Source organism: Notechis scutatus, chromosome 1 (assembly GCF_049901735.1).
Source record: "Notechis scutatus isolate UNSWTSFEM ecotype Mainland chromosome 1, rNotScu1.2, whole genome shotgun sequence".
NCBI lineage: Eukaryota > Metazoa > Chordata > Lepidosauria > Squamata > Elapidae > Notechis > Notechis scutatus.
In genome coordinates, this window is record NC_142009.1 from 43,801,484 (window position 1) to 43,828,105 (window position 26,622).

The window sequence follows — 26,622 nt, forward strand, 5'->3', positions numbered from 1 at the left end:
AGGAGGACCTGCTATCACCATCCCACCTCGGAGTTTTCATAACACCTTTGCGGCGTCGTATTGGCTACTGGTGGACATGGGACACTGGGTGGGGCTTGAACAGGGGAAATTAACTTAAGGCTTCACTTAGGAATCTTCAGACTCTGCCTGACTTCTCTGCAGTAAAAGTTCCTTTTGAAATACCAATTGTTTCAAGAGTCATACTTTCCTGAAAAGATAGCTGAGGCAGGTCCTTACACAAATACACATTTCTCAATTTGAAAGGAGACACCCATTCTTAAAATCTTGTATCAGTTCTTTATCTGAAGCGACGTTTTGTTCCCAGATGCTTGGATCTTCTTCCAAGTAAGAATACTCAAATCCTTAGCACATGGATTGTGATGTCATAGACAACTATTGCTGATTCGATGCAATAATCTGATAAAAAAACCCAGAGGGAGAGCATGGTTGGCAGCATCGCGGGCAGTAGATCAAGCAAACATTCTACAGTAAATGTTCTACAGGTATCTTACTGCAATTGTAGCTCTTATTATATTTTCTCTTGTAAGATTTAAATGTATAGTATAACTAAACATTTCATCAAGTGAGATTCCTAGTGACTTCCTGGAGACATTGTTAAAATTTTCTTGGCAGCAGCATGGAAATATTCTGCCAATTTCTTCTTCAGGCTGTTTTTCAAGTTCTTAATTTAGCCCTAAAGCCTTTGACTTCCTGATTGACTTCCATTTAAGTTCTGATCAGATTGTCACCTTGCTTCAGTAATCAGCCCTGTTTGGTTAGGTGCTAAACCTACCACTATTTTAAATATGAAACCATTTTAATTTTTTCCTGAAAAAATAATAAGGTGCTTACGCTTTAAGTCATTCTTTAACAATCCTGATTTTTTGCCCCTAGGTAGTAGAACATGATAAAATACCATATCAAAGAAGAGATACATGGTGGAGAGAATCACTAAAGGTGTGTAATATATCTATTTATTCTTGTGTTCTTAATTTACAAGCATAAAGATTATTTACTTACCAAATTTGTATAGCTACCAAAATATTGCATGGTACTGAATTACATTCCAATTTGGAAACTAGTGCAATTAAGACAAGTGAAATTATTTAATAGGTTTGCATTCTCATTCTTGAATAGAGTAGAATTTAGGGATATCATGTGATATTTTAGAACAGCCTTCTCCAACCTGACATCCTACAATTTCCAAAACTAGTTAGTTTGGAATTTTGATAGTTAAAGGTAAAGGTTCCCCTCGCACATATGTGCTAGTTGTTTCCGGCTCTAGGGGGTGGTGCTCATCTCCATTACAAAGCCGAAGAGCCAGCGCTGTCCAAAGACTTCTCCGTGGTCATGTGGCTGGTATGACTAAATGCCAAAGGTGCATGGAACGCTGTTACCTTCCCACCAAAGAGGTCCCTATTTTTCTACTTGCATTTTTTACATTCTTTCAAACTGCTAGGTTGGCAGAAGCTGGAACAAGTAATGGGAGCTCACTCACAATTTTGATAATTGTAGCCTTATATATATATGGAAGGCATGAGATTAAGACAAGTCAATTGAGAATTATTCTTAGCCTATTGAAAATGCTATTATACTCATAAATGCTATTGCAGTCATATTCCCAGAAGTATCTACCGTGTTTCTCACAAAATAAGGCCAGGCCTTATTTTTTTTTTGAGCCCCGAAAAAACGGCTAGGACGTCTTTTCGGGGGTGAATTAATTCCCCCCCCCCCCGTGCACCAGAGCTGTCTCCAACAACAGCATCTGAGTCGCTCCTGCCTTTCCCCGTCCCCATAACAACAGGAAAAAAAGATTTTGAGGTACCTGGGAGTGCCGTGCGCTGTGTTTTGGTTTAATCCCAAGTGGCTGGGTGGGCGTGAGAAGAGCCGAGCGAGCATCTCTGCTGCTGCTACCCTTGGTGCTCCAGCTTCGGCCTCTGCAAGTTTGCAAAAGTCCTGGTGCGCAGCCAGTTCCTGCATTCCAAGCGCCCAGGCCGAGCTGCAGCTGTCCCTCTCTCACCAGCTCCATCTCCAATAACAGTGGCAGCAGCAGCAGGAATTGTGGAAGTTATGGGGGCGGCTCCCCCACCTGAGAAGTGGCTAAAACGCTTCCACGGTTCCCTCCACTGCTGCCGCTGTTGTTGGAGACGGCGCTGGCGAGAGAGGGACAGCTGCAGCTCAGCCTGGGTGCTTGGAATGCAGGAATGGGCTGCGCACCGGGACTTTTGCAAACTTGCAGAGCCTGAGGCTGGAGCACCAAGGGTAGCAGCAGCAGAGACGCTCGCTCGGCTCTTCTCACGCCCACCCAGCCACTCGGGATTAAACCAAAACACAGCGCATGGCATTCCCAGGTACCTCAAAATCTTTTTTTTCCTGTTGTTACGGGGACGGGGGGAAAGCGGGAGCGACTCAGATGTTGTTGGAGAAGGCGCTGGTGAGAGAGGCGCTAGCACCGGTGGGAACCGTGGAAGCTACGGAGGCCTGAGAAGCGGCTGAAATGCTGCTGGACATCCACGCCGATGCCGCCTGCCTGCTGACCCGGGTAAGGGAGGGGTAAGGGAGCCCTCCATGCTCCACCATGGTGTTAGGAGCGGCTGATGGTGAGGCGTAGCTGCCCGCGGGGCACTCCTAATGGCAAGTTCCCCCCTCGCCTTCCCCCCCCCAATTTTGCATGTTTTAAACTAGGCCTAAATTTGGAGGGAGAGGCTTAATTTCATTTTACGCCTAGAAAACATGCTGGGTCTTCCTATGGGGGGGGGCTGTATTGTTGGAGAAACATGGTAGTTCTGTGAGCATAGAATGTTGTACTAATTAGTCCTTGAGATGCACTAGTATGGCTCCTCTTATAATCTATATACTCTTATGAATAATTGAAAATAAAGGACTGGCCTCTCTCCATCCCACCCTTTGCAGAACAGTTTTCACTGAGATGTCTACATTGACTAGGGATTGTTCAGTTTACAGCCTGTGGCCCAGCAATAAAAAAGAATTAATGAATGTTAGCGCAAAGCTTCCCCGGGTTTCCGTCTACAGTCTGAGCTACTTCCCTCAAGCTTTTGATATATATATTTTTGCCCTGGATAGACCTTTGCCATTCCTCCAATTTTACCTCTGTGAATCCTTTATTTTACATTATAAATCAACATTGATCTGCTAGCCTCTGTTCTGTTATTTTTGATTCCTTGTTGACCTGGGCAACAGTTGATCTGTTCTTTCTGAAAACAATTGAATAAAAATATTTTCCTTGTCTTCTAAGCCATATATTTGAATTGAGCCACAGATACTGTAGGATGCCTGAATTTTTAACATGAACATTTAGACACTGGACTCTTGAATTATTAAGGAAATTAAATGAAATAAGAAGTGCTGGGATATCCAAATGAATTATTAGCCCATAAATAAAATATGTCCCCAACTAAACTGCCCTTCAGAAGATTTGCTATTACTTCTTTCAAGAGGACCATTACCTACACTGTAGGTTATGTTAATTTCCCTGGGGGTATCAAGAATGGTCAGTCTAGCCCAGTGTTTCACAATCTCAGCAAGATGAGCTGAGGAATTTTGGGAGTTAAAATTCATACATCCTAAAGTTGCTGATCAACTTCAGCAAAAAATAATAATGATACATCACGATCTGCTTGAAGACTCTGCTGAAATCCATATTTATATTTTCAAATATGCAAAACATGTTATACATGCTTTGTTTCTTTCTACTAGCCAACCCCAATCCCAGGGTCTTATCCTGTACGAGATTTCCTTGAAGAAGCTCAGTTGAACCCAGTGAAAGCAACCTATAATTTTAAAAGTGAAGGGAGAAAGAAAGCGTCCATCTATGAGCAACTACCTGATTTGACCTTGCCAAATACTTTCATGTACTATCCTCCTTCATTTGTGGAACTGGCAGAGAAAAGACCGGCTACTTATTCCTTTAAGAGTACTTCAAGGCAAAGCAACTATCCAGTCAGTGGAGATAAGGTAAAATGAAGTTAGGAATGGGGCTCTATAACAATAATTGCCATTTTTAAAAGAAAAGGCACATAGCCAAAATGTGCCTTTTCAAGACCTACCATGAATATCCTGATCCTGTCTTATATCCAAATGGCAAATTCTTCCAGGTGGGTTTAATGGCCAACAAATAAGGAGCAGGGAATGGAAAACCAAAGAGAGTTAGAAATGGAATGGAGAATCTCAAAATAGGTTACCACCATCACCTTAGAATAAATAAATAACCATAATAGTCCAAACTAAAAATCTGGTGACAATCCGATAAACAAATAATAATAATGTCCACCGAGGCTTTACCTGGAGATGGTTGTGGGGCTTGTGTGCTCTAAGGAGAATGAGAGCCATGCCAGAAGTTCATCCATAGTCTTCTCATCAGAAGGCCAGACAAAGATTGTCTTTTCCATAAAAAATATGATGAGACATAATCTACAGAAACCGATAGCAGCTCAGTCATTGATCAAGAAATGAGAAGGAATCAGAAAAAACAAAAAAAAAAAAGCTACTGGATCAACGTCTATTTATAATACAAACTAAGGTACTCACAGAAGTAGAATTGGAAGAACTACAAAGGTCTATCCAGGGCAGAGAAATCAAAGCCTTGTCAGAAGTAGCTAAATGGTAAAGGGAAACCAGGCAAAGTTGGCTGTAAGAGGGGCCAACATAGCTATTGAATTGTTTTCACTCCCAAACCAGGTACCCTCTCATCTTCCAAGATCTTCTAACTAAAAGGCAAGAGGAACCGGAACAAAGAATAATTGAGTGTCTTGAATAGCACACACACAACCAAATAAGGCTGTCCACCTTGAAATTCATTACAAAGAAGCAGCTAGCACAAATGCTAGTCTTACATATTGGCAAAAAAAAATCAGAAAATAAAATACAAGCTGAATAATCAAGAACTTGTTGATGACCCAAGCTCTGTAAAGGACCTTGGAATACTCACCTCTAATGATCTAAGTGCTAGAGCCCACTGCAACTACATAGCCAAAAAGGCATTAAGAGTTGTTAACCTAATCCTACGTAGCTTTTTCTCTGGTAATATCACACTACTAACCAGAGCATACAAAACATTTGCTAGACCAATACTCGAATACAGTTCATCAGTCTGGAATCCACATTACGTATCTGATATTAGCACAATTGAGAAAGTCCAGAAATATTTCACAAGAAGAGTTCTCCACTCCTCTACTTGTTGTAGAATACCTTATGCCACCAGACTTGAAATTCTAGAACTAGAAAACCTTGAATTACGCCATCTTCGGTCTGACTTAAGCATGGTATATAAAATCATACATTGCAATGTCCTACCTGTCAGCTTCAACCATAACAACACAAGAGCACACAATAGATACAAACTCAAAGTAAACCGCACCAAACTTGATTGCAGGAAATACGACTTCAGCAATAGAGTGGTCAATGTCTGGAATACTCTAACCTGACTCTGTAGTTTCTTCCCCAAACCCCAAAAACTTTAACCTTAGACTGTCTACTATTGACCTCACCCCTTTCCTAAGAGGTCTGTAGGGGGCGTGCATAAGTGCACCAACGTGCCTACCGTCCCTGTCCTATTGTTTCTCTTATTCTTTTATTTTTCATATATGTACCCATTTCATGTATTCACAACTATGTATACTCTTATACTTATTATCTTGTAAACAATTGGCAAATCAAATAAATAAATAAATAAATAAAATAAAATAAATAAATTTTAAATGATGCCAATACTGTAATATGAGCAACTACTCACTACAAGAACCAAACCAACTATTATATAATACAGCTGCAGTTGCAACTGACAATTTGGGCTGCAGAATCAACAAACGAGGGGGAAAAAAGCCAAACGGTGCACCACAAAAATGGAAGATCAGGCTGGAAAATAAGATCAGTATGCTAAGATCAGATGCAAGCAAGCTAGAACAGATGAAAGAAAGGTAAAGAATGATGTAAAGAAGATGAATCTTTCAAGGAAATTCACTCTCATCACTGCTGCTTATCATTGCACTGATTTCTCCGTCAATGATACTGAATAAATCAGGCTACAAACATGAAAAATATCTGCCAGGCTGTACTACCTCATTTACATGGATGATCTGAAGCTGTGTGGAAAAACACCATCTGAAATAGAATTGCTGCTCATCAACATATATACTGCCAAATTATTGCAATGGAATTCTGATGAGACAACTGTGCCACCCTCACTATCAACAGGGGAAAATAGTGAAAACTGAAGGAATCAAGATGCCCTATGGAAATAATATCAAGAGTTTGGATGAAGATAATCACTACAAATACCTGGGCATCTTTCAAGCTGACAAGCATACTGAAGTCAGAAAGAAGATTAGAAGTGAATACATTATGAGAGGGAATAAGATCTTAAAATCCAAACTCAGTGAAGGAAATACCATCAAGGCAATTGACTCCTGGACAATTCCAGGCATTAAATACACAGCTGGAATACTGGATTGGACTCAAGCAAAACTGAAAGCCCTGGACAGGGAGAACAGAAATATAACGACAATGAATCATGTCCTTCATCCATGCAGTGATGTTGACAAACTCTATTTATCAAGAAAAAGAAGGTTATTGTGGAATGTTGCAAGTACAACAGACAGTTGAAGAAAAAAAAAGTGCATTGGAAGAACATTTGAAGGGCAGTGAAGAAAATAGTATGCCATGAAGGCTTACTGAATACTGGAGAGACAGAACTGGCTGATCAGAAAGACCAAATCAAAAACAGAAAAGAGGCGTACAAAGTATTACATGAGCAATACATGAAAACTAGCAGGCAGAGCAGGTAACAGCAAGACCTGAAACTGACTCAGAGCAGAAAAGTTCAGAAAGAGACAGAAAGTCTAATTCTGGTTGCAAAGACCAGGTCTTATGAACAAATGCATACAAAGTCAGATTTGAGAAGACAGCAACAGACAGCAAATGCATCCCTGCAAAGAAGCTGAAGAAATAATGGATCGCTTCATTAGCTGCTGCAAGAAGATCCTACAGACGGACTATAAATAATGACTTGAGAAAGCAACAACTATGGAGCATTGGAATATCTGCAAGGAATACAATTTGCTTCAAGCAGGAACTGGTGGGACCACAAAATAGGCAACGTAGTAGAAAATAAAGAAGCAAAATTGCGCTGGGACTTTAGAATTCAATTAAACAATTATAGGAATTATAGTAAAATCAGTGAAACATAAAAGATAAAAAGAGACAAGGTGGAGAAAGAGGTTTCTTCCTCTCTCTCACCAAAGGTCTGGTTGAAGAACCAGATCCCATTGGCTCTTCTAAACCAGGAGTCTCCAACCTTGGCAACTTTAAGACTTGTGGACTTCAACTTAAAGTTGCCAAGGTTGGAGACCCCTGTTGTAAACAATGGCAGAATGAGGATCATCTGGATCTGGAGTGGTGGGGGAACCTAGTTTCAGAGGGTAAGCACTACTACTGGGAAGATATGCTTCAGGGGTCATGATAGATTATTTTGTTTAATTGAAGGAGCCCAGAGCATCCCAGTCCTGTAGGAATGAATTGGCAGATGCTATGGGAGACAGACCCTAGGCTGTATATGGCTTTGTAGGAAAAGATCATCCCCTTGAATCACACCTGGAAGCAAAGTAGCAACCCGGGTGCAGTATTATTTCAAAAATAACATTAATTTGGGAAGATCTCACTATCATGCAAGGTTTAATTGTTCCTAACCAAAAAGAGTGATGATAACGGGGAGGGGGGGGGGGCTCTCTTCCCTCCCTCGGGGGCCCTTGAGTCAGGGTCACACCGCCGGGCCGTCCGCCGCCCGGGAAGGGGGGGGGGGGGGGGGGGAAGTCAACACTTTTTAGAAGAATGACGAGAATCAAAAATAGTAATGAAGAATAGTTCCGTAGCAGAGTCTTATCATTTCAAGACATCAAATAAAAGTCGGATCTTATCATTTCAAGACATCAAAAAAAGAAATGTAAAATATCCAGATGGTAGAATGAATTGTAGCATCTCTGATTGCATATGGTGAATACAACTTCACTGTCCTCAGCAAGGCAGTAACTAAAAGTAAGTAAACATTACCTAAAGATGTGTAAGTAAAACCTATTTGCAAATAGAAAATTAAGACCTTAGAGGGGGGGAAATCTATCCTTAGGGTGGCTTCTTAGTTTTCTATTTGCAAAGGTGTTTAAAGATAAAGGGAAAAGTGGCTTCACATCTGCAATCGAGTACAGCAGTCCATTGGTTTATTTCATCCATGCCAAGACAAGGAAGGACAAGGCAAACTTGATCTCTTGGAAAAGTTGATCAATAAATTAGGCTTCAAAACAAAGCCTAGATTCTTACATTTGTACACTGTATTTTTGATTCCCCACAGACTATAAACACTGATCCTGGACAGTATGATCTTTTCCCTCGTCCAGTCCCTACTTTTCCTACTAAGTAAGTATACTTTCTAATCTCGTTTTCTTTTTAAACAGATTGTTTTGGCATGTAAAATCTTAATATTTCTTGAATTTGGCTGCATTTCCAAGCAGTAGCATAGCCCTTGCCTGAAGCCAGAGAGCATTGTGGCCAGAGGCCAAAATAGATTCTTGCTGATTTCCATTAAAAATTAGATTTTTTCAAGATCCTTTCTTACTGGGGAAATGCCTTCCATTTTCTCTGAGGTTGATGAAAAAAAGTCATCAGGAGGTAAAGATCTTAAAGAAGTGACAAGACGAAAAAGAAGTAGTCAAAGCAACTATTCATCTTGCCAGGCTGGTTAGTTACAGGGCAAGTTCATATTTTTGAGACTGTAATTCTCATAAATCCATCCAGAGAGGCTAGTGGTTGAATTATGGAAAGTGTTATCCAAACATCTTACACACAATTGGTTGTTTATCCTTGTCTTACTCTGTTCACCTTACTGTGATTAGTTGGACAAACACATTGCATCGGTATAGAAATAGTTAGGGAAAATACAGATGTTCAAAGACATGTTTGAAATAAAAGTGGATTGGAGACTCACTGGAACAGGCTTCTCCAACCTTGGCAACTTTTTTTTTTTTTAACAAATTTTATTCAGTTTTTCACATTAAAAACAAAAATCTCTTTTTAGTGGAAAACATATTTCCGGGTCATCACCTTTACATACCAATATGACAGCAATTATACATTCATATATGCATACTTAATTCTATTATTACCTTTTCCATTCCAAATTTTCAGTAAGGAGAGAAACAAACACATTAATTCTAGCCTCTTTCATTAATCTCAATCGAAACATCCTTTTGTTTCATTTCAATTATTTCAAATATAATCCTTTAATATTTATTTTAAAAATAAAGATAAACAATATGTGTTTGCCTAATAATAATAATAATAATAATAATAATAATAATAATAATAATAATAATAATAATAATAATGTTACCAATGTCTCTCCTTGCTTTTAATAGTCTATATTAACTTATTAATTTAGTTCGTTCTTTAGTCTGTCATATTCCCTTTCCATTACACATTCTTTTTATAAATTGTAGATTAATACAAATTTTAACACTAAAAAAAAAAGTATAGGTTTCCCCCCTTTTACTGTTTTGAGTGTGACACCTCAATGATTAAAATATACCTTTATTCCCTCATCTTGATTCCCAATAAACCATTATTTTTAAGAAATTACAATAATAATCATTACAACTTTTCATTTAGATTCTGCAGCATATTTCCCCCCCTTGATTTTTAATAAGAGTTATCAGTATCTATATTACCCTATTTTCTAAATATTTTTAATTGCAGAAATATTCTTATTACCCCTTGTCATCCTGCAGAATCCCCTTTTTAATTCATCAACCATTATCTGTGAAAAAACAATTTCTTTTCAACATTTTACTATTTCCGTATTTCTTTATTTCATGCACCTGTTTCTTACTGCTTCTCTTCCCCCTCTTTTCCCCATACCTTTTCTCATTCCAGTTTACATCCCTCTCTTTCTTAATATCTTCCTTTCCCCTTTTCTGCTGGGTCTTTCTGCCTTTCCTGACTTCACAGGTATTCCCCCTCCAACCTTGGCAACTTTAAGACTTGAGGATTTCAAGTCCCAGAATTCCTCAGCAAAGCTGGCTGAGGAATTCTGGGAGTTGAAGTCCATAAATCTTAAAGTTGCTAAGGTTGGAGACCCCTGCACTAGAAGGAGGAAAGGTTGGTCCTAGAATAATCACTGACACTCCTGCTGCAATGCTGTGCCTTGGATCTCCAACTATTTTGGCATATTATCAAGACCAGGCTCTTTTGTGGATGAAAAATCAAGGAATGAAATGTAATGCATGTGTTTTTAAAAATAATGGCCTGCACATATGTCAATTGTATATAATTTTATGAAATTATACTGTATCTATGTAGCTTGTAAGAATCAGTTAAACTTAATTTCTGGGACTGTAGGTTTGAATCTTCCTTTGAGTCTCAGTGTTAGGAAGGCCTTAGTCATTTCTTCCCTCCGTTTGACTTCAGTTGGATGGTGAGAAAAGAATTATAACTCAATAGCCTTGAAATACGCTGGTGGGGTTAAATGATGATGTTAAAGTAACTTTAATTTTACTTTTGAGTAACCACTTTTGAGTGGTTCCTAGCAATGGGTCCTTCAAATTAAAACCAATGAATAAAAGCTAGTAATTAAAACAAGTAGAATACTATTAAAACAACTAGAAATAAAACAATAAATACACATTAAATCAATTCAGTTTAAAAGCCATTCAGGTCTCCTGAACAAAATGTTTCACAGCAGACACTTGCATATAAACATAGACACAATCCATATCTTACATAATTGCTCCTGCCCAAGTTTAGCAGCAGAAGATGTTTTGAACATGGATCTTAAGTTGGCACAAGACTCAAACCTTTACAATATAGCAACTCTCACCTTTAGCCTTTTGGGAGATGACCATTAAGAGGGCAAAGCAGACCTTCCAGAAAAAGATTTTGAAGAAGACTGAATTGAGAGTGAGGTTGGTACAGGCCATTCAAGGTTTTTTTTTGCATATCCTGGATGGTACTCAGAGGCATAGGAGCCTATGCTCTGTACACTGAAAAAGAAGAAGCTTTGCATTCATTGAGATGTAGATAAAATTAAAATCCCCAATTTTTACTAAAACCACTGTTGTCTCAAAAGAACCGAAATGCTAAAATAATTTTATTTTCTTTCCTTATTCAATGCAGGAGTTATATGTTTCGATCTGCAGTTCAAAGACATCCCATTTTTCCTCTGGTAAGGTCTATTGATTAATAACTATAAAATGTTGGGGTTTCATGCAAAGAAGAGAAAAATCCACTCTTAAATATTTCTTTTCTTCAAAGTAAACCATTAATACTTTCCCTTCACAGCTCTTCAACTTTAACATTTAGCTTTTGGGGGAATAATTAGATTTTTTCAGGACTAGCCCCATAGCTGTAAACTTTGCAACCACTCTTGTAGTGCCATTTCAAGTTTTGTAACCCACCCCACAATCCAATGGATCCAAGTTTAATCACAATACCCACTGAGGGTTGGTGTTATAAAAGTGTAAATAAAGGCCAGAAATCCTTTTTTTCCCCTAAACAAAAACCTTTTCTTTGAAACATGTCAGGAAAATGTATATCTCTCTTTAAGAACTCACTTCCCCCCAAAAAATAGTATATTGGAGAATTGACCTGCATGACAATTGCATCTGCTTCAGATACCTCCTCTTTCTCTTCTTGCTCCATCCTTTTCTCTTCCTTTCTTTTTTAGCCAGTCTAGTCACAAAGGACCGAATCCAACAATTTTATCCCATTTAGGGACTCCCCTGCAAAACTGTTCACCAAAAGTGACAGGAAACTATTCTATACCTTTTATGCATAGGAAGTGGAAGAGCAGCATATTGCTAAAAAGAAGAATGGAAATTTACGAAGAGGCTTATAGAAAGAATGAATATCATACAGTGGCTGTGTTAGCATGACATGGCTAACCCAGTTGCCCCCCTGACATATTTCTACCTGCCAGTAGCATGTCACCCAGGTAGTCAGTTTCAACCATTTACAGGGGGTGGGTGGGTCAAAAAAGCTAAGAGGATAGCCATAACCATGCAATTGATGCCCTACCCTTATTTTTACATAAGTCAAAACGTCAAGATCACTTGGAAAATAAGCGGTGGAATATTATAATTGCTACACTTGCCCAGTAGAATTCTAGTTTCTTAAGAAACAAGATAAAACAGGCACTATGTTGGGGCTGTAGAATTGTTGACAACTATTAGATGGCAGGAAACCTGGTTTGGTGGGTTGTTGTTTTTTGTATTTCTTAGCTGCCATCTAATAATCATCTGGATTTTTACAGTCCATATATGCTAAACTGATAGAAGAGAATATTTATAGTTCAGGATTGACCTGTGGAGACCTTGGTGCTCTCTCAGCTTGCTTGTTTTCTTGCAGATTTTCCTCATCAAACTAGGTAATCATCATCAGTGCTAAATATATGCTAAAGTTATACTGAAACCATTAAAACCATAAGCATTCTAACAGTGTACCATCACCACTAGTTACTAGTCAGATTGGTGGTACTATGTTTATGCAAATCCTGGCCAATCCAAAAGTTTTATTCTTCAAGATAACAATAAAAACCTATTATGTTTATAAGAAGTTATAAAGCCAGGGTATTCACCTTCCCTGGTAAGTCACTAGTCTTACTGCACTTCCAACTGGAGCTCTTGACATCTGTGTAACATCATCCTAATCCTTGTGTTGGACAGCCAATGTTTCCATGGATCAGTCACCATAGTACAAAAGCACATATTGCCAACTGAGTAATACAGGTTCTTGAGTAAGAGAATCCATTTAGGAAACTCCAGCCTTCCTGAGAACGTGAACATTTTCATTATAAGGTATCTAGGATCATGTCTTTCATACTTGACAGATGTGTTGATTGCAATTGTCCAAATATGGATTGGAGGAACAAGCAGGCTGACATTATTGATGCATCTGTTCCCCAGTTAATAATACCTAGATTCAGAAGCCAAAGCAATGAGGAAGTAGCGAGAGCTTGTCATCAATATTAAGTAAGTGTATTAGATGGAAAGCCTATGAGTCACCCCACCATAATCTTGATAAATGACTCGATCCTGAAGGAACAGATAGGAGCATAGGCCTTATGAAATTCTTCAAAAGACTAATCAGTCATATTCTTGAAAAGCTGTCACTTTAGCAGAGTCAGAATTACACAGAAGACCTTGAACTATATAGCTGTTGTGCCTAAATGAGCCTCGCAAGCTCTCTTCCCAGTATTTATGATAGGAAGACAAATTTGCTTGATGGCATTTTTCCTTTTGTAATCAGATCAAAGTTCATTTCAGTTTCCAAATTGTGTTAATCGAATGTAGAAAGATGCCCTTTTGGGGGGCTTGTTCATACTTTTTTTGAGTATCATATTCTAATATTTAAAAACATCTGAAAATAATATACTGTATGTGCTTAGAAATTTTTTAAAAACTATAACAATGGAAGCATATAGAAAATGATTACATTTAATAGAAAACCCATATTAGAAAAGTGGAGGTAAAAAGCAAGTATTCATATGTAACAGAATTCCAGAGGCCAAGGAACAACTTATTCTAGAGTAATCCCAGAATGCCAATCATCTTTGAAAAGCAGCATAGCTAGCAAGATCTCTAAAAATCTCAGAGAAATAGAAAAGTGGATCTGCCTGGGTCCTGAACTGTCAATAGCCATTTGGCAACTGGAGTAATTATGTCAACTCTGATGAGATGTACGCATGGCTAAGCACTCCACTTAACATTCTACATCATCTGCAGCTTCCAGCCTAGTAAGAGGAAACACACACAAGAATAGTTTCACAAAAAGAGCTGTGGTAGTGCAATGGTTAGAATGCAGACCTATTCTTGCAGACCAATTCTGCCAACTGTTTGATCCTGACCGGCTCAAGGTTGATTCAATCTTCCATCCTTCCGAGGTCGGTAAAATGAGGTCCCAGATTGTTGTGGGCAATATGCTGACTGACTCTGTAAACTGCATAGAGAGGGCTGTAAAAGCACTGTGAATTGGTATATAAGTCTAAGTGTTATTGCTATTGCTAAAAAGAATATCGTAGTAACCTGAGTATAGTGGTTAAGCTGTCCTACCTAGAAAAGGGGCAACTGTACCCCAACAGAGTTTATATAATATGTTCCTTGTTGGTGTATGAATTAGAAAAAGAGATATAAAAAAAACAACAGAAAAATCAGCACTAGCAATGATATTATAGAGAAGGTAATAATCAGGAGCAGCAGTTATAATGGTAGTAGATGGAATTTAATTCATTATAATAAAGTAGCAATATAATTGAAATTCCAAAAACATTAAAACGAGCAGAAAAAAACTTCAATTGATCTGTAATTGGAAAACTTGGGCAATTTCTGTTACAAGAGTAGGGATGTTAAGAAATAGGTTCTTTTTCGATGGGAAAAAAAGCTTTTGCTTGACCCAGACCAAAATTTATTTGTAGAATTTGCTGCTTTCAAGTAGCATGATGACTGTGGTTCTCTGACTTGAAAAGTAGAATGAGAAAGGTATTATACATAGGTGTTGCCAACAGCTCTGAATCAAGGTGTATCTTGAGGCTTATATAGTAGTTCTGTGATGAACAAGCTGACCCATCTACAATTCCCAGGGTTCTCCATATGTTGGGATAGAGGGGCATTGACTCAAAAGTACTTGCTGTGTATCTAGTTGGCTTTTTCTGCTCCAAAATGCTGTGGAGTATCTGTAAAACAACACTATTGATAGTCATGATGGGTTCCTGTATGGCCACGATTGAGTAACAGGAGCCTGGGCTAGATTGTCCATTGATTTAATGCATTGTGACTTTTTAATGATTGTCAGATCAATAAGAGTGTATTTAGGGAAGAGGTTTATAAAAACACATACTGTAAGTATTGGGTTATGGTGCCTAGCAAGAATGTTATCTCCGTCGTTCTGAGGTAGTTTTCTAATTAAATGTGTCTGTCTTTTCCCTCTATTACAAAGCAGTGTTGTATTTCCACACTTCATATTTATCTGTGAAAATGTGTTATCAAGTGAAAGGCGTTGTACCCCAAAGGATTGGGGGGGAATGAATGTGACAGTTCCGTCGCTCCTAACACATGTTCATGCACAGAAATGACAGTTTATGACAGTGATTCCCACATGCCTTTTACAGCTGAGCAGAAAAAAGGCATATTTTGCTGAAATTAGCCATCAAAAAAATCTGAACCATGGAAAGGAAGATAGCTAAGCTATTGAGAAGGAATCCAGGCAAGCTGTTGGAAAGCAATAAATGATTTTCTTTGGGTGGAAGTGTCAGATTATACTGTTTTCTTCCTCTATATTATTAATTTTGTCTCCAGCTGGTCCATGATTAATAGCATTATGCTTTCATGCCACCATTCTGCAAGGGTGCATTTATTATCTAAGGTGAGGGTCTTCAAACATGGCAAGTTTAAGACTTGTGGACTTTAACTCCCAGAATTCCCGAGCTAACATGACTGGAGGAGGAATTCTGGGAGTTGAGGTCCAAAAATCTTAAAGCTGTCAAGTTTGAAAACCCCGACCTAAGGTATGCTTTTTTTGAAGTCACTTGTGACTTTCTGAGTTTTCCCCCAATATGTATCTGAAATGATGGTAGTGGAAGGAGAGCTTGCAGCTTTTATATGCCAACAGGAATTGCTTCATGTTGAGGTTCTAGGGAGTGATCAATAACTTAAAAACAGGATTTCAAAGTTTCATGGTGCCCTCCGGTGCAATCCTTGTCTTCTTCTAACTCTTGAAGTTTGTTTGCTTTTCATACCACATGTATTCATACATTTCAGAAGAAGAAAGGGAAAGTTGCCGGGGGCAAAGGCAATAAGGTGACCCTTCAAGTATTTGCTCACCATTATCCTTGGTTTAAAAAGGAATGATGGTAGCTGTGATTAAACCCTATCAATTTTATCATAATCACATGTATGACACATGCTAAAAAAGAATATGCAATATGTAGTCCATGGTTGTAAGTAGTACCTTAAAACTATGGTACATTTTCTCCCTTGTCATCAATGAGGAGGTAAATTATATATGATTGATCTACTCATTGTGCATTAAACTGATGTTGACTTGCATATTGTATGGATGGATACATAGGTTTATTTTTATTACCTATAGTTTCAATTTTAATTAACTTTAGTTGCTATTACACTAAACAAACCCATTTTAACTTTTGTTCTTCCTCTGCCTCTTCTTTATTCTTGGGCCTGGTCACCTGCCAGCACACATGTAAAACCAACTGGTATGTGCCATATAAATAGCTTATGCAGCTCTGATTTAGCCAAATGGGAAACCACCTAGCTAAATTTATGATCTACATTTTGGCAGCCCACCAAATCAGAATCTTTTACCAGTTGAGACATTAGGCTGTGAGTGATCTCTGAGAGGTATGGACCACAAAACATAACCATTATAGTGTAATTTAAGCTAATACCTTTCATTTTCCCCCCCTCAAAGTTTGCAAAATTCTGCTTTTAGCTATACTAAACCTGTATTTGGTAAATAAACAAGATACAACCTCACTTTAGATTCTGTTGATGGGAATTGCACACAAGCCTTACTTTCCCCCATTCCATTCAGCACTGAATAACTGCACAGAGACTATCACATATTTATTTATGAACCATGGTGGTTCATAGTGGTTAGAATGCAGGAGTTCGATTCTGACTGGTTCAAGGTTGATTCAGCCTTCCATCCTTTATAAACCACTTAGAGAGGGCTATAAAGCACTATGAAGTGGTATATAAATCTTAAGTTTTGCTTTTGCTATTCAAATTTGTTATAGCTTTCCAACTCCAGTGGACTTATGCCTCTCCCCTCCCTTCTCTGACATATCTATTAGATTTGATAGGAAGGACTTCTCCAAGCACACAAATATATATGCAGGGAGTCAGATGCGAGATAAGAGCCTGGTGCTTAATCAGGATACTTCCTTGGGGTCTGTTTACATATTTAAACAAACATGGATACCTTCTCATGAACACCCAATGGATTCTCCTTGAAGTGAGGCAATATGTTTATATAATATTGAGTGAAACTATATACTTCTTAGGGCCTTGTAAACCTTTGTTTGTTGAAAACTGAGGAAATGTGTATAATTTTCCCCCTCCATTGTGTCACAACATCTTATGCTTTCAATTCTAAATTTTGTAGCTGGATTTATCTAATTGTTTGGAATCCCAAACTTTTTTTCTGTCTTGCAATGAAGAAGCTAGAAAGTATGATGCTGCTTGTGTGCACATAATCACCTCGGTTTTGTATCCTATAAATAGGTTTAGTAAAGCTTTGTGTGGTTTCAGAACATAATATTCTTTCACCCTGAGGCAACAGCAAGAGAAAAGGTATAAGAGCATACCATCTGAAAAGCAGATCCTTTTTCAAACCATTCTCTAAGTTCTGTGTCTAGATCAACTTTACCACCTATCAACTGAGTTCTGAATGATCGCTGTCAGGTTGAAATGGTCCTGTTTTGTATCAAGGCAAAAAGTGCATTTAGGGAGAAGCATGATCACCATAGTGTTTATGCAATTAGAAGGATGCTGCCAGCAAGCTTTAAAACATATTGGATTTTTTCATTGGCATTATAGGCTAGGCCTCTTCCCTGGGAGATGAGATTCACCTTTTTCCTTTCAAGAAAGCTATCCTTGCTCGTATGATTCTTTTTAAAAATGCAACATATCACTGTTTTGTTGTTGTTTGGATTAGGATTTAAATGCCGATAGTTTTTAAAATACATGGCTAATTCTGAGATATCAGCAAAGATCATAAGCTTTGGAAAAACGAGAGGACCAATTTAACTTCAAGAACCTAGTTCTTCTATTTTTTCAGATTTTTGAAGGGTTATAATGGAAGAATATCTATCTATCTATCTATCTATCTATCTATCTATCTATCTATCTATCTATCTATCTATCTATCTATCTATCTCTATCTATCTATCTATCTATCTATCTATCTATCTATCTATCTATCTATTACATTAGCTGTTCAGAATTTATTCTAAAGAGCAGCAGCAAACTAGGTATAATGTGAATTGTCTGAGGATTATTTTTTGGGCTTTTAAATAGATGTTAACCTTTCATTTGAAAATCCTTGAGGATCTCATTAATGACCTCATGCCAGGTGGCCTCCTGTGACAGAAGAGCCTTTCCATGTAAACAACTACTCTTTAAATGAGTTATTGATACAGCTGCTATCCAATATTTTGCAACAAATGAACTGGAACTGACATCTTAGTGTTTGCCTGTCTTGCAACAGCTGCAACCTGGGTGTTCTTTGCAGGTGAAAGCTATTGATGCCCAGAGCATGATTTTGCATGTGTTGTTCACTGTATTGGAAATAAATGACCATTGTTTTGGGATAGGCATAGACAGGATGGAGATTCTGCATAAAGAGATAGGGTTGCAATGAACTTGTGTTTGTAGTTTCTGTCTCAGGTGTAGCAAGAAGATGGTTTAGAATGCAAAGCAAACCAACATTTAACAACAGTTTTTTATTTTATTTTATTTATTTTATTTTTAGAGATAAAATTTATTCAAGTTCATGTCTATTAAGTCAATATTTCCCATTCTTTTCTCCTGAAGCACATTTCAAGGTGGACTATGAAGAAAAAAAAGGCATTTTAAAAAAGTAGTTTAAAAATTGAGGAATTCTGGGACCACCATACTGTATGTGGACTGGGAAAATCCAAAGAATAATTAGATTTATTAATTTAAGCACATAGAATCAACAATAAAGAGAACATCTGTGGGCCTCTCTTGAGTTCTTTGAGCCAAAGTACTGTTTTAATAGTCTTCCTCATCCCTTTACATCAGTGATGAGATTCAAACGTTTTTACTACTGGATCTGTTGGTGTGGCTTGGTGGGCGTGGCAGGGGAAGGATACTGTAAAATCTCCAGTCAGAGGTGGTATTTGCAGGTTCTCCGAACTACTCAAAATTTCCGCTACTGGTTCTCCAGAACTGGTAAGAACCTGCTGAATACCACCTCTGTTTTACATGCTTTACATGCTTTTGATCTTCTTTAGATATGTCTGGTGTCAGGTTTCCAAGTAATGAAATCCATGTTAAAAGAAAAATAACAAAGTCCATCTTCAAAAATATTTCTTTTATTTAGGAAAACATCAAATTGACAAAGTCCATGGTAATTCTGGATCTGACCCAACCCGGAATTACCCCACAATATTAGAAGTTAGAAACACCCCCCAAAAGGTCACATTCTCCAATAGAAGTAATCCAATGTTGCTTGATGTCATAAACCTTCACTTCCAGGGCCCCAAGCCCGGACAGCTCATTTCCCATGGGAAAGAAGATACCCTAGCCATAACACTCTCTTTATCTCCACTCCTCCCACCTCAGGAATGTGTCAAGCCCCCAACTTTTTCCCCCATGACTACCACAGGGAAAATAAGAAAAAGAATATATACTAAGACAAACTAAAATGGCTACACTTATGACAATTTCGGGCTTGACAGGCTGCCCTCCCTCATTGAAAAAGAAACCCCTGCAATGACATAAAACACAAAGATTGAAACTAGGCCAAACACAATCATACAATGCACATTTTTAACCTCCTCTGCCACCCACAGAATTCGGTTTTGGCTTGTGTGGATATTTTTCATGGAATCTCCCCACCAATCTATAAGCATTTACTTTCCAGCTATTAACCCAAGTCGCTTGTGAAAATGGATAGCCTTTCCAATAAATTAAATATCGTAACTTCCCCCTGAAAATCCTAGAATCTAAAATTTTCTTAACTTCATAATGTTCATGGCCTGCAATGAACAAAGGCTTTGGGGGTGCCTGTTCTGCAGGCCTCAAGGAAGAAGTAACAACCGGCTTTAATAAACTACTGTGAAACACTGGATGTATCTTCCCCAACAACTTAGGGAGATTACGTTTCACAGTTACTGGGTTTATTACTTTATTTATCTGAAAAGGCCCTATAAATTTTGGAGTTAATTTTCTAGAAGGTAAATGTAACTTTAAATATTTAGTTGACAAATAAACTTTATCCCCCACTTTAAATTGTGGCTGCTGGGAACGGTGTTTGTCAGCTTGTATTTTTTGGATCTGTGCTGCCTTATTCAAAGCCTTTTTTGTGTTTTCTCAAGAGTCTTTAATTGCGTCCATCCACTCAGTTACTGACATGGATTGGGGTGGGGGGGTCCCTTCGGCAATTCAGGCATGGGAATGAACTCCATCCCAGTATTGATTTGGAAAGGTGTTAACCCAGTACTACTATGGACAGCATTATTATAAGCAGCCTCTGCAAATGGCAGCAAATCAGCCCAGTTGGTTTGTTGATAATTTACATAGCATCTCAAATATTGTCCAATCATTTGGTTAGTCTTCTCAGCCAATCCGTTGGTCTGGATGTGGAAAGCTGAACTCAGACCTTGAGAGGACCCAATTGCTTGTATGAATTCTCTCCAGAATTTTGCAGTAAATTGAACTCCTCTATCTGAATTGATTCTGCGAGGCACTCCATGTAGTCTAAATACATATGATTCACAAACATTTTGGATAATTTTCTGGCTGATGGTAGACCTTTACATGGAATAAAATGAGCTTGTTTGGAGAATAAATCCATTACAGTCCAAATTACTGTGTGCCCCCCTCTGTCAGGTAAATCTACTATGAAATCCATCCCTATCTCTTCCCAAGGCCGGGATGGCTCAGCTACAGATTGTAATAATCCTGGAGGTTTTCCTGTTCTGGTTTTCCTCGTGGCACAACTCTTTACATAATCCTCAATGTCTTGCTTCATTCTTGGCCACTAAAACTGGTGTTTGAGCATGTGTAGAGTTTTTAAATATCCAAAATGTCCTGCTTGTTTAATGTCATGCCTTTTTTGAAGCGCAAGAAGACTTATGACAATTTCGAGCTTGACATCTGGTAGGTGAAGATATTCTGTGCAGTGAGGGAAAAACTGTGGCAGATATATTTCAGGAAATATGTTGAAGAATTTCAACATTTTCTGCCAACGCATATTCCTTCTAATTTTAAATTTTAGATTTTAGGTAAGCTAAAATCATTGTGTGGCAGAGTTTTACCTCAAAATCATCTGGGGCCACCATTTTGTAAAATCTGATTATCAAAAACTATATATTTCTACAACTGACAGAATAAAAATAAAAGTTGTATGTTGTATATATATTCATTATACTGATGTACAGGTGGTCCTCATTTAAAAATTACTTGTTCAGCAACTGTTCAAACTTGTGATGGTATTGAATGGTACTTACAACTGATCCTTCAGTAATTCCAGCCATCACAGTGTTCCAAGGTCATGTTGTTGCCATTTGTGACTTTCTTTGCCAGCTTCCTATAAGCAAAATCAATGGGGAAGCTGGCAGGAGGTTGCAAATTGTGACATGATGTCCTTGCTTGATAAACTGCAGTGATTCACTTAATGACTGAAACCGGAAGGTGATAGAATTGATGTTTCTAAGCGATGCAGACACACAACATTGCACTTTTTGACTGTGTCACTTAGTGATGGACATTATGACCCCCATTATTGTGATTAACCAAGGACAACCTGTGTTATATTTGATAGGTCTAATTTGTATTTTATTATGATATAGTCCTGAAAGTTTCTATTTTGTCTTTTTCTTGTAGCTACTTGATTTTTTTTACCTAAAATGCACTATATGCTTATCAAAGGTTCTTAAATTATCTGTTGTTACAATTCATGACAATTCCTTATGATTTACTTCCCATTGGCTGCTTTTAAAAAAATGCCACTGTGTTATGCCTGCTTGAAAAATTCAGAAATATTTGTATCGAAAATCCTCCTAAACTTTTATCTTGGATAAACAGAACAAAACTGAGTTGCCCCAATGAAAAAAAAAGTATGAACACACCTGCATAGAAAATGAGATTATTTCAAATATGCACAAAAGCAGCAGTGTTATGCTCAAAGGAACATGACAGATGCTAACATAGGAGGACAGAAATAACAACAGACAAATATTAGCCTATGTCCAAATTATAAATAGATTTATTTTCTTGTCTTACAACAATACATAAATTATTGCTTTACTAGTTGGTGTCACTTTTGTCCCCAGGTGGTTGAGAACGGATTGATCAGTGCAAATGCCTTTGTTAGCAAATGAGTCAGCAAAAGATTGGTGTCAGTTGTTTGTACATTTAAAATATGGTTATTTGTTTTTGCAAGCCAAAAGCTGATGTCGTGTAATTACTCCAGAGGCTTGCAAACCTGTCAAAACCAGTCAATGTTACTTAGCTCTTTCTAATCTTCCTAGAACAAAACAGCTCTTTTCCTCTGGGTTCCCTCTGCCCAGGGAGGCAGCGGGGTTGAATTAACTGGACCATTCTATTTCTCATCCCTTTCTATGTTCTCATAGGTAGGCTCCCAGTGTGGTGGGGACAAGGTGGGGTGGAGGGGGAAAAGGACAACATGTGTGTGATGATGCAAAAGACATAGAGGTCCTAATGCAAATACATAATTGTATTATTTTCATGATTACATAATTGTACTCGTTATCATTTTGGCATCACTGTGGTTTGCTGTAGAGACTTGTGCAGAGGTCCACATGGAACGAGAGAAGGCACCATTGGATATGGCTCACTTCTTTCTTGTCCTACCATCTTTGTCAACTCTGCCTAAACTGTCTGCGGTACAAAGACTCATAGCTTACTAATAGACAATACATGATCTCATGTTCTGTTCCTGGGATGTCCAGTTAAGAATGGGTCATATAGTAAGACAGATTTCCTTCTAAGTTCCTGCAAAGGAGGTGCCAATTTAAAAGGACAATTCAGGATAAACAGACATGGAATGTTCACTTTGTTTATGTATAAAGTTTTGATTTATACTTTTCTAGATATGCACAGATTCAGTTGTTATCATTTAATAAGCTTGTCTTGTGATCTTGGCCAACAAATCAATGTAGGGTCTTGAATCTATGTGAATAGCATTCATTAGGAAAGGTGCAAACTATTGAGTCCAATCTGATTAACCCCGGATGTTGGTCCTGCAAAGGATTCCTAAATCCAAATGTGTCCTTTACATTAATTTTTATGGTCATCATGTGGCTGAAATCAAGTAGATGTACTGGAGGATGACTGCATAGAATTAGAAAATGCTATTTAGATAATTGATGGATGAATATCACTATTAGGCATCTTAAGTTAGATTTTCAGTTTCTATATTAGATTTTCAGAATCTGTTAATTGAATGAATATGGTGGGTAGGATCTGTACTGGTTTCATGGTTATTAATCTTATTTGGCATAATTCTCCAATAGTATAAATAAAATGACCCACTGAAATGTTGCAAATGTTATCCATGCTATCAAATATGCTGCATGTATTTCAAGTATTGAGCAGCTGTGTTGCACTGAGTAAAAATGTTGATTATTTTAGCAGAGTAATGTCTTTAAGACTACAGCATTCTAGAAATAACAGTGTTATGGAAGTATTTATGTATATGGAACTTGTAAAAAAGAAGCATTTTATTACATTGTAGAAACACGGTCCAGGCCCAGGGGATTATGAAATAAAGGATGTCCAACCAGTTCCAATACGATCGTCCTTCATATCAAAAGTACCACGAATATTGCCAGCCCACACGGTGAGTATAAAATTGAAAATGGCTCAATCTGTGCTTGTAGCTATAGGGCTGATTTGGGATTCCTGACTTTCTTGGAGATATTCCATTTTCAGCCTTTGGATTTTCAGCTTTCTTTTGTGGGGTGAGGGACACCTAGTATTTGCAAGATATAAAGGAAAACATGGAGACAGTAAAAGTTACTTAGATTCAGGCATTATTAACTTGTACCCATGGAAATAAAACCCAGTTATGGAGAAGTTCAGACTGGTTGCCTGATGAGACACTTAACAATATACCTGGGATATTTCTGAAGTTGGACAACCTAGAATAAGGAAGTGTTGTCATGCCCCTGGTGGAGACTGACTCTGAGCGAGAGGAGGAACAGCCGACAGGGAGTGGAAGTGTGGTTCTGGAGGTTGTGGAGGAGGCTGGGGAAGGGCAGAAGCCGGCTGGGCAGTCAGAGGAGGACCCAGGCCTAGCCCATCTCCATCCTAGGGCACACAAGGAGGAGAGGGTAAGGGAGAGACATGGTCTACTGGGAGGAGAGAGCCTTGATCCTCTTCATGGGCTGCAGCTGTGACAACTGGATAAGAGGACGGACATGTGTACAGGCAAGTGCTGGAAACAAAGCGTGGAAATATCTCTAGTTTATTGTTCCTCTCTGAGTTTGGCATCCTTCCCAGTGTGTGTTCTAATATCTGTGGATGTCTTCAAGCCCTTATCTTGCCTGGTTTTGTTGTTTTTCACTCTTTATAATTTAAATGGCATTTCCTCCTTCTTGTAACTCCTTGTGTGGGAGTTTTTTGTCTCCAGTCAAGGATATTTGGAGCTTGGAAACAAAGTGAAGGAATAAAGGGGGATTCACCTGTTTTTTTTTGTTACTGTGTTTATTTTGTATCCCACCCTTGGTCATCACAAGTGTGCTCAGTTTTGAAAGTTCAAAATGAAGCCCAAACATGGGGGAATTCTAGTCCATTTCAGTTAGTCCTTAACAACCACTGGTTTAGTGACCATTCAAAGTTACAATGGATCTGAAAAAGTGACTTATGATCATTTTTCACACTTACAATTGTTGCAACATCTCCATGGTCATGTAATCAAAATTTAGATGCTTGGCAACTGGTTCATATTTATGATGGTTGCAGTGTCCCGGGGTCATGTGATAATTACCTTTTGTGCCCTTCTGATGAGCAAAGTCAATGGGGAAGCCAGATTCACTCCACAGCCAGGTTACTCGCTGAACAACTGCAGTGATTCACTTAACAGCTGTGGCAAGAAAGGTCATAAAATGAAGCAAAACTCGCTTAATCTCACTTGGCAGTATAAATGTTGGGCTCAATTGTGGCCGTAAATCTAGGACTATCTGTGTAATATTTCATTTAGCACTATTCATCCTGCAGTAGCAAGCTTGTTCATCCTGCTTTCTAAATATTCACTGGCAGCAAATATAAAGCTACTGTGAAAACTCGGCACATTGTGACATTATATTTTAGTTTGGTAGGTGAATACAATCCATTATCTTTAATCATGTGAGTCATACCATAATGTTAGTATAATTTAATTTGGATTCTTGCACTGAGAAAAAAGTTGGACCTGATAGCCTGAATGGCTTGTTTCCAAGTCTATGATTCAAGGACTGTAATTCTAATCAACTTGAATTTGGTTATGGTTGCTAAGGACATCTTAGACTTAGACAAGCTTACTATGCTGTGAACCTACATTACTGCTTGGAGAATTCTGGGGGGTTGAAATCCAAGCATCTTAAAATTGCTGAGTTTGAGAGATGATGCAGCAGACAGGAAGAACCAAAAGAGTAGGAGATTCAGAATAGCTAGTTACAAGGTCTGACATTCCTTATTTCAATATTTTAAAAAATACTCCTCAATGATGAAATTAACAGGATATTCCTACCTAGATGATCTTCTCTAACTCAGAATGATTCCAGATAGACCAGTCTAAGTAATACCTGCTCTGGAGGTGGGTTTTATTTTATTTTTTTGGGGTAGCAATAAATTTTTAAAAAAAGATCTCAGAGTGATTTAAACAAGATCTGAGCTGTGAATACTAGCATTGTTGTTTTCTTATAGAAATCTACCTTCATTTATTTCACAATGATCTTGTTTGTATCTTATTCTGCACAGAAAGTTCCTGGTCCAGGATATTATTGGCCTACCAAGCAGGCACCAAGACAGCCTAGAACTATTGCCAGCCTTGGACGGGAGCATACCATTTTCTTTAGCAACGTTCCTGAATTTTAGAATACAAAGATCATGTCGTTCTGACACCTTCATTAAGACAAGCTTGCTAATTTTTATTCCTCTTCATTTTAAATTATGTTGTTAATCTATGCAAATTCATTGTTTGTTTCGTTTTCTAGCATCCTAGGTTGTTTTTGGTTTTAAATCATGACATGGCTTGTAACTGTGGTTAAATCATGGCATATCCTGTGACTGAATATTTTGTAATTTGCCAGAACTTAAACCATTCAGAGGCAGCAGTATTTGCTAGATGCAAGGTCGGCATTGGAAGAGAAAGAGAATAGAGATGACTTAAGTTATCCAAAAGGATCAGCCTTCTCATCTTTTTCCTGATAAGGATAGTTTGGTGGCAGCATATCTAAATGCCAGACCTTTCTATTTTTCATTCAACCTTCTCAGATTGCCCGGGTGTTATCTATGATCAATGAATAGCTTATTTCAAAATAATGACATTGTAATCAATAGCATCCGCTGGTCTCTTTGCAGAGTTTCAGACTTTGTAAAAATAATTTATACCCACCCAAAAGACTACACTTAGTAGGCCAGGAAAAGAGTAAAAAAAAAGTGGAAATGCTTATTGTTTAAAATTAAACTAATCATTACTATAAGAAATCTAGAACTTCTTTCTTTGCAATCTTCTTTTTTTAATCCTGGAAAATATTATATTTGAGGGAGCTGTATGTTGGAAAAGTGGAAATGGTTGTGGTTTGGCCTATGCTTGCTTTGTTAGTTAGGCTAGGGCGAGATGATGGCTGTTGTT

The 26,622-nt window shown here is 38.0% G+C and overlaps 1 protein-coding gene across 1 annotated transcript; it reads left to right on the top strand.

Annotated features, from left to right (window-relative positions):
• The first annotated feature begins 209 nt into the window (after positions 1–209).
• STPG4 (sperm-tail PG-rich repeat containing 4) lies at positions 210–26,463 on the top strand. The gene is made up of 6 exons (XM_087962719.1): positions 210–957; positions 3,718–3,975; positions 8,360–8,424; positions 11,176–11,224; positions 23,521–23,625; positions 25,746–26,463. Exons 2-6 carry the CDS (start codon positions 3,871–3,873, stop codon positions 25,860–25,862), a joined length of 441 nt encoding a protein of 146 aa, XP_087818845.1. The 5' UTR covers positions 210–957; positions 3,718–3,870; the 3' UTR covers positions 25,863–26,463.
• The last annotated feature ends 159 nt before the right edge of the window (positions 26,464–26,622 follow it).

Bases quoted from the DNA above. Each gene is read 5' to 3' on its own strand.
- STPG4 (XM_087962719.1), top strand. From the start codon at position 3,871: ATGTACTATCCTCCTTCATTTGTGGAACTGGCAGAGAAAAGACCGGCT. The intron at 8,425-11,175 runs GTAAGTATACTT...TATTCAATGCAG, and splicing joins GTCCCTACTTTTCCTACTAA to GAGTTATATGTTTCGATCTG. The intron at 23,626-25,745 runs GTGAGTATAAAA...TATTCTGCACAG, and splicing joins GAATATTGCCAGCCCACACG to AAAGTTCCTGGTCCAGGATA.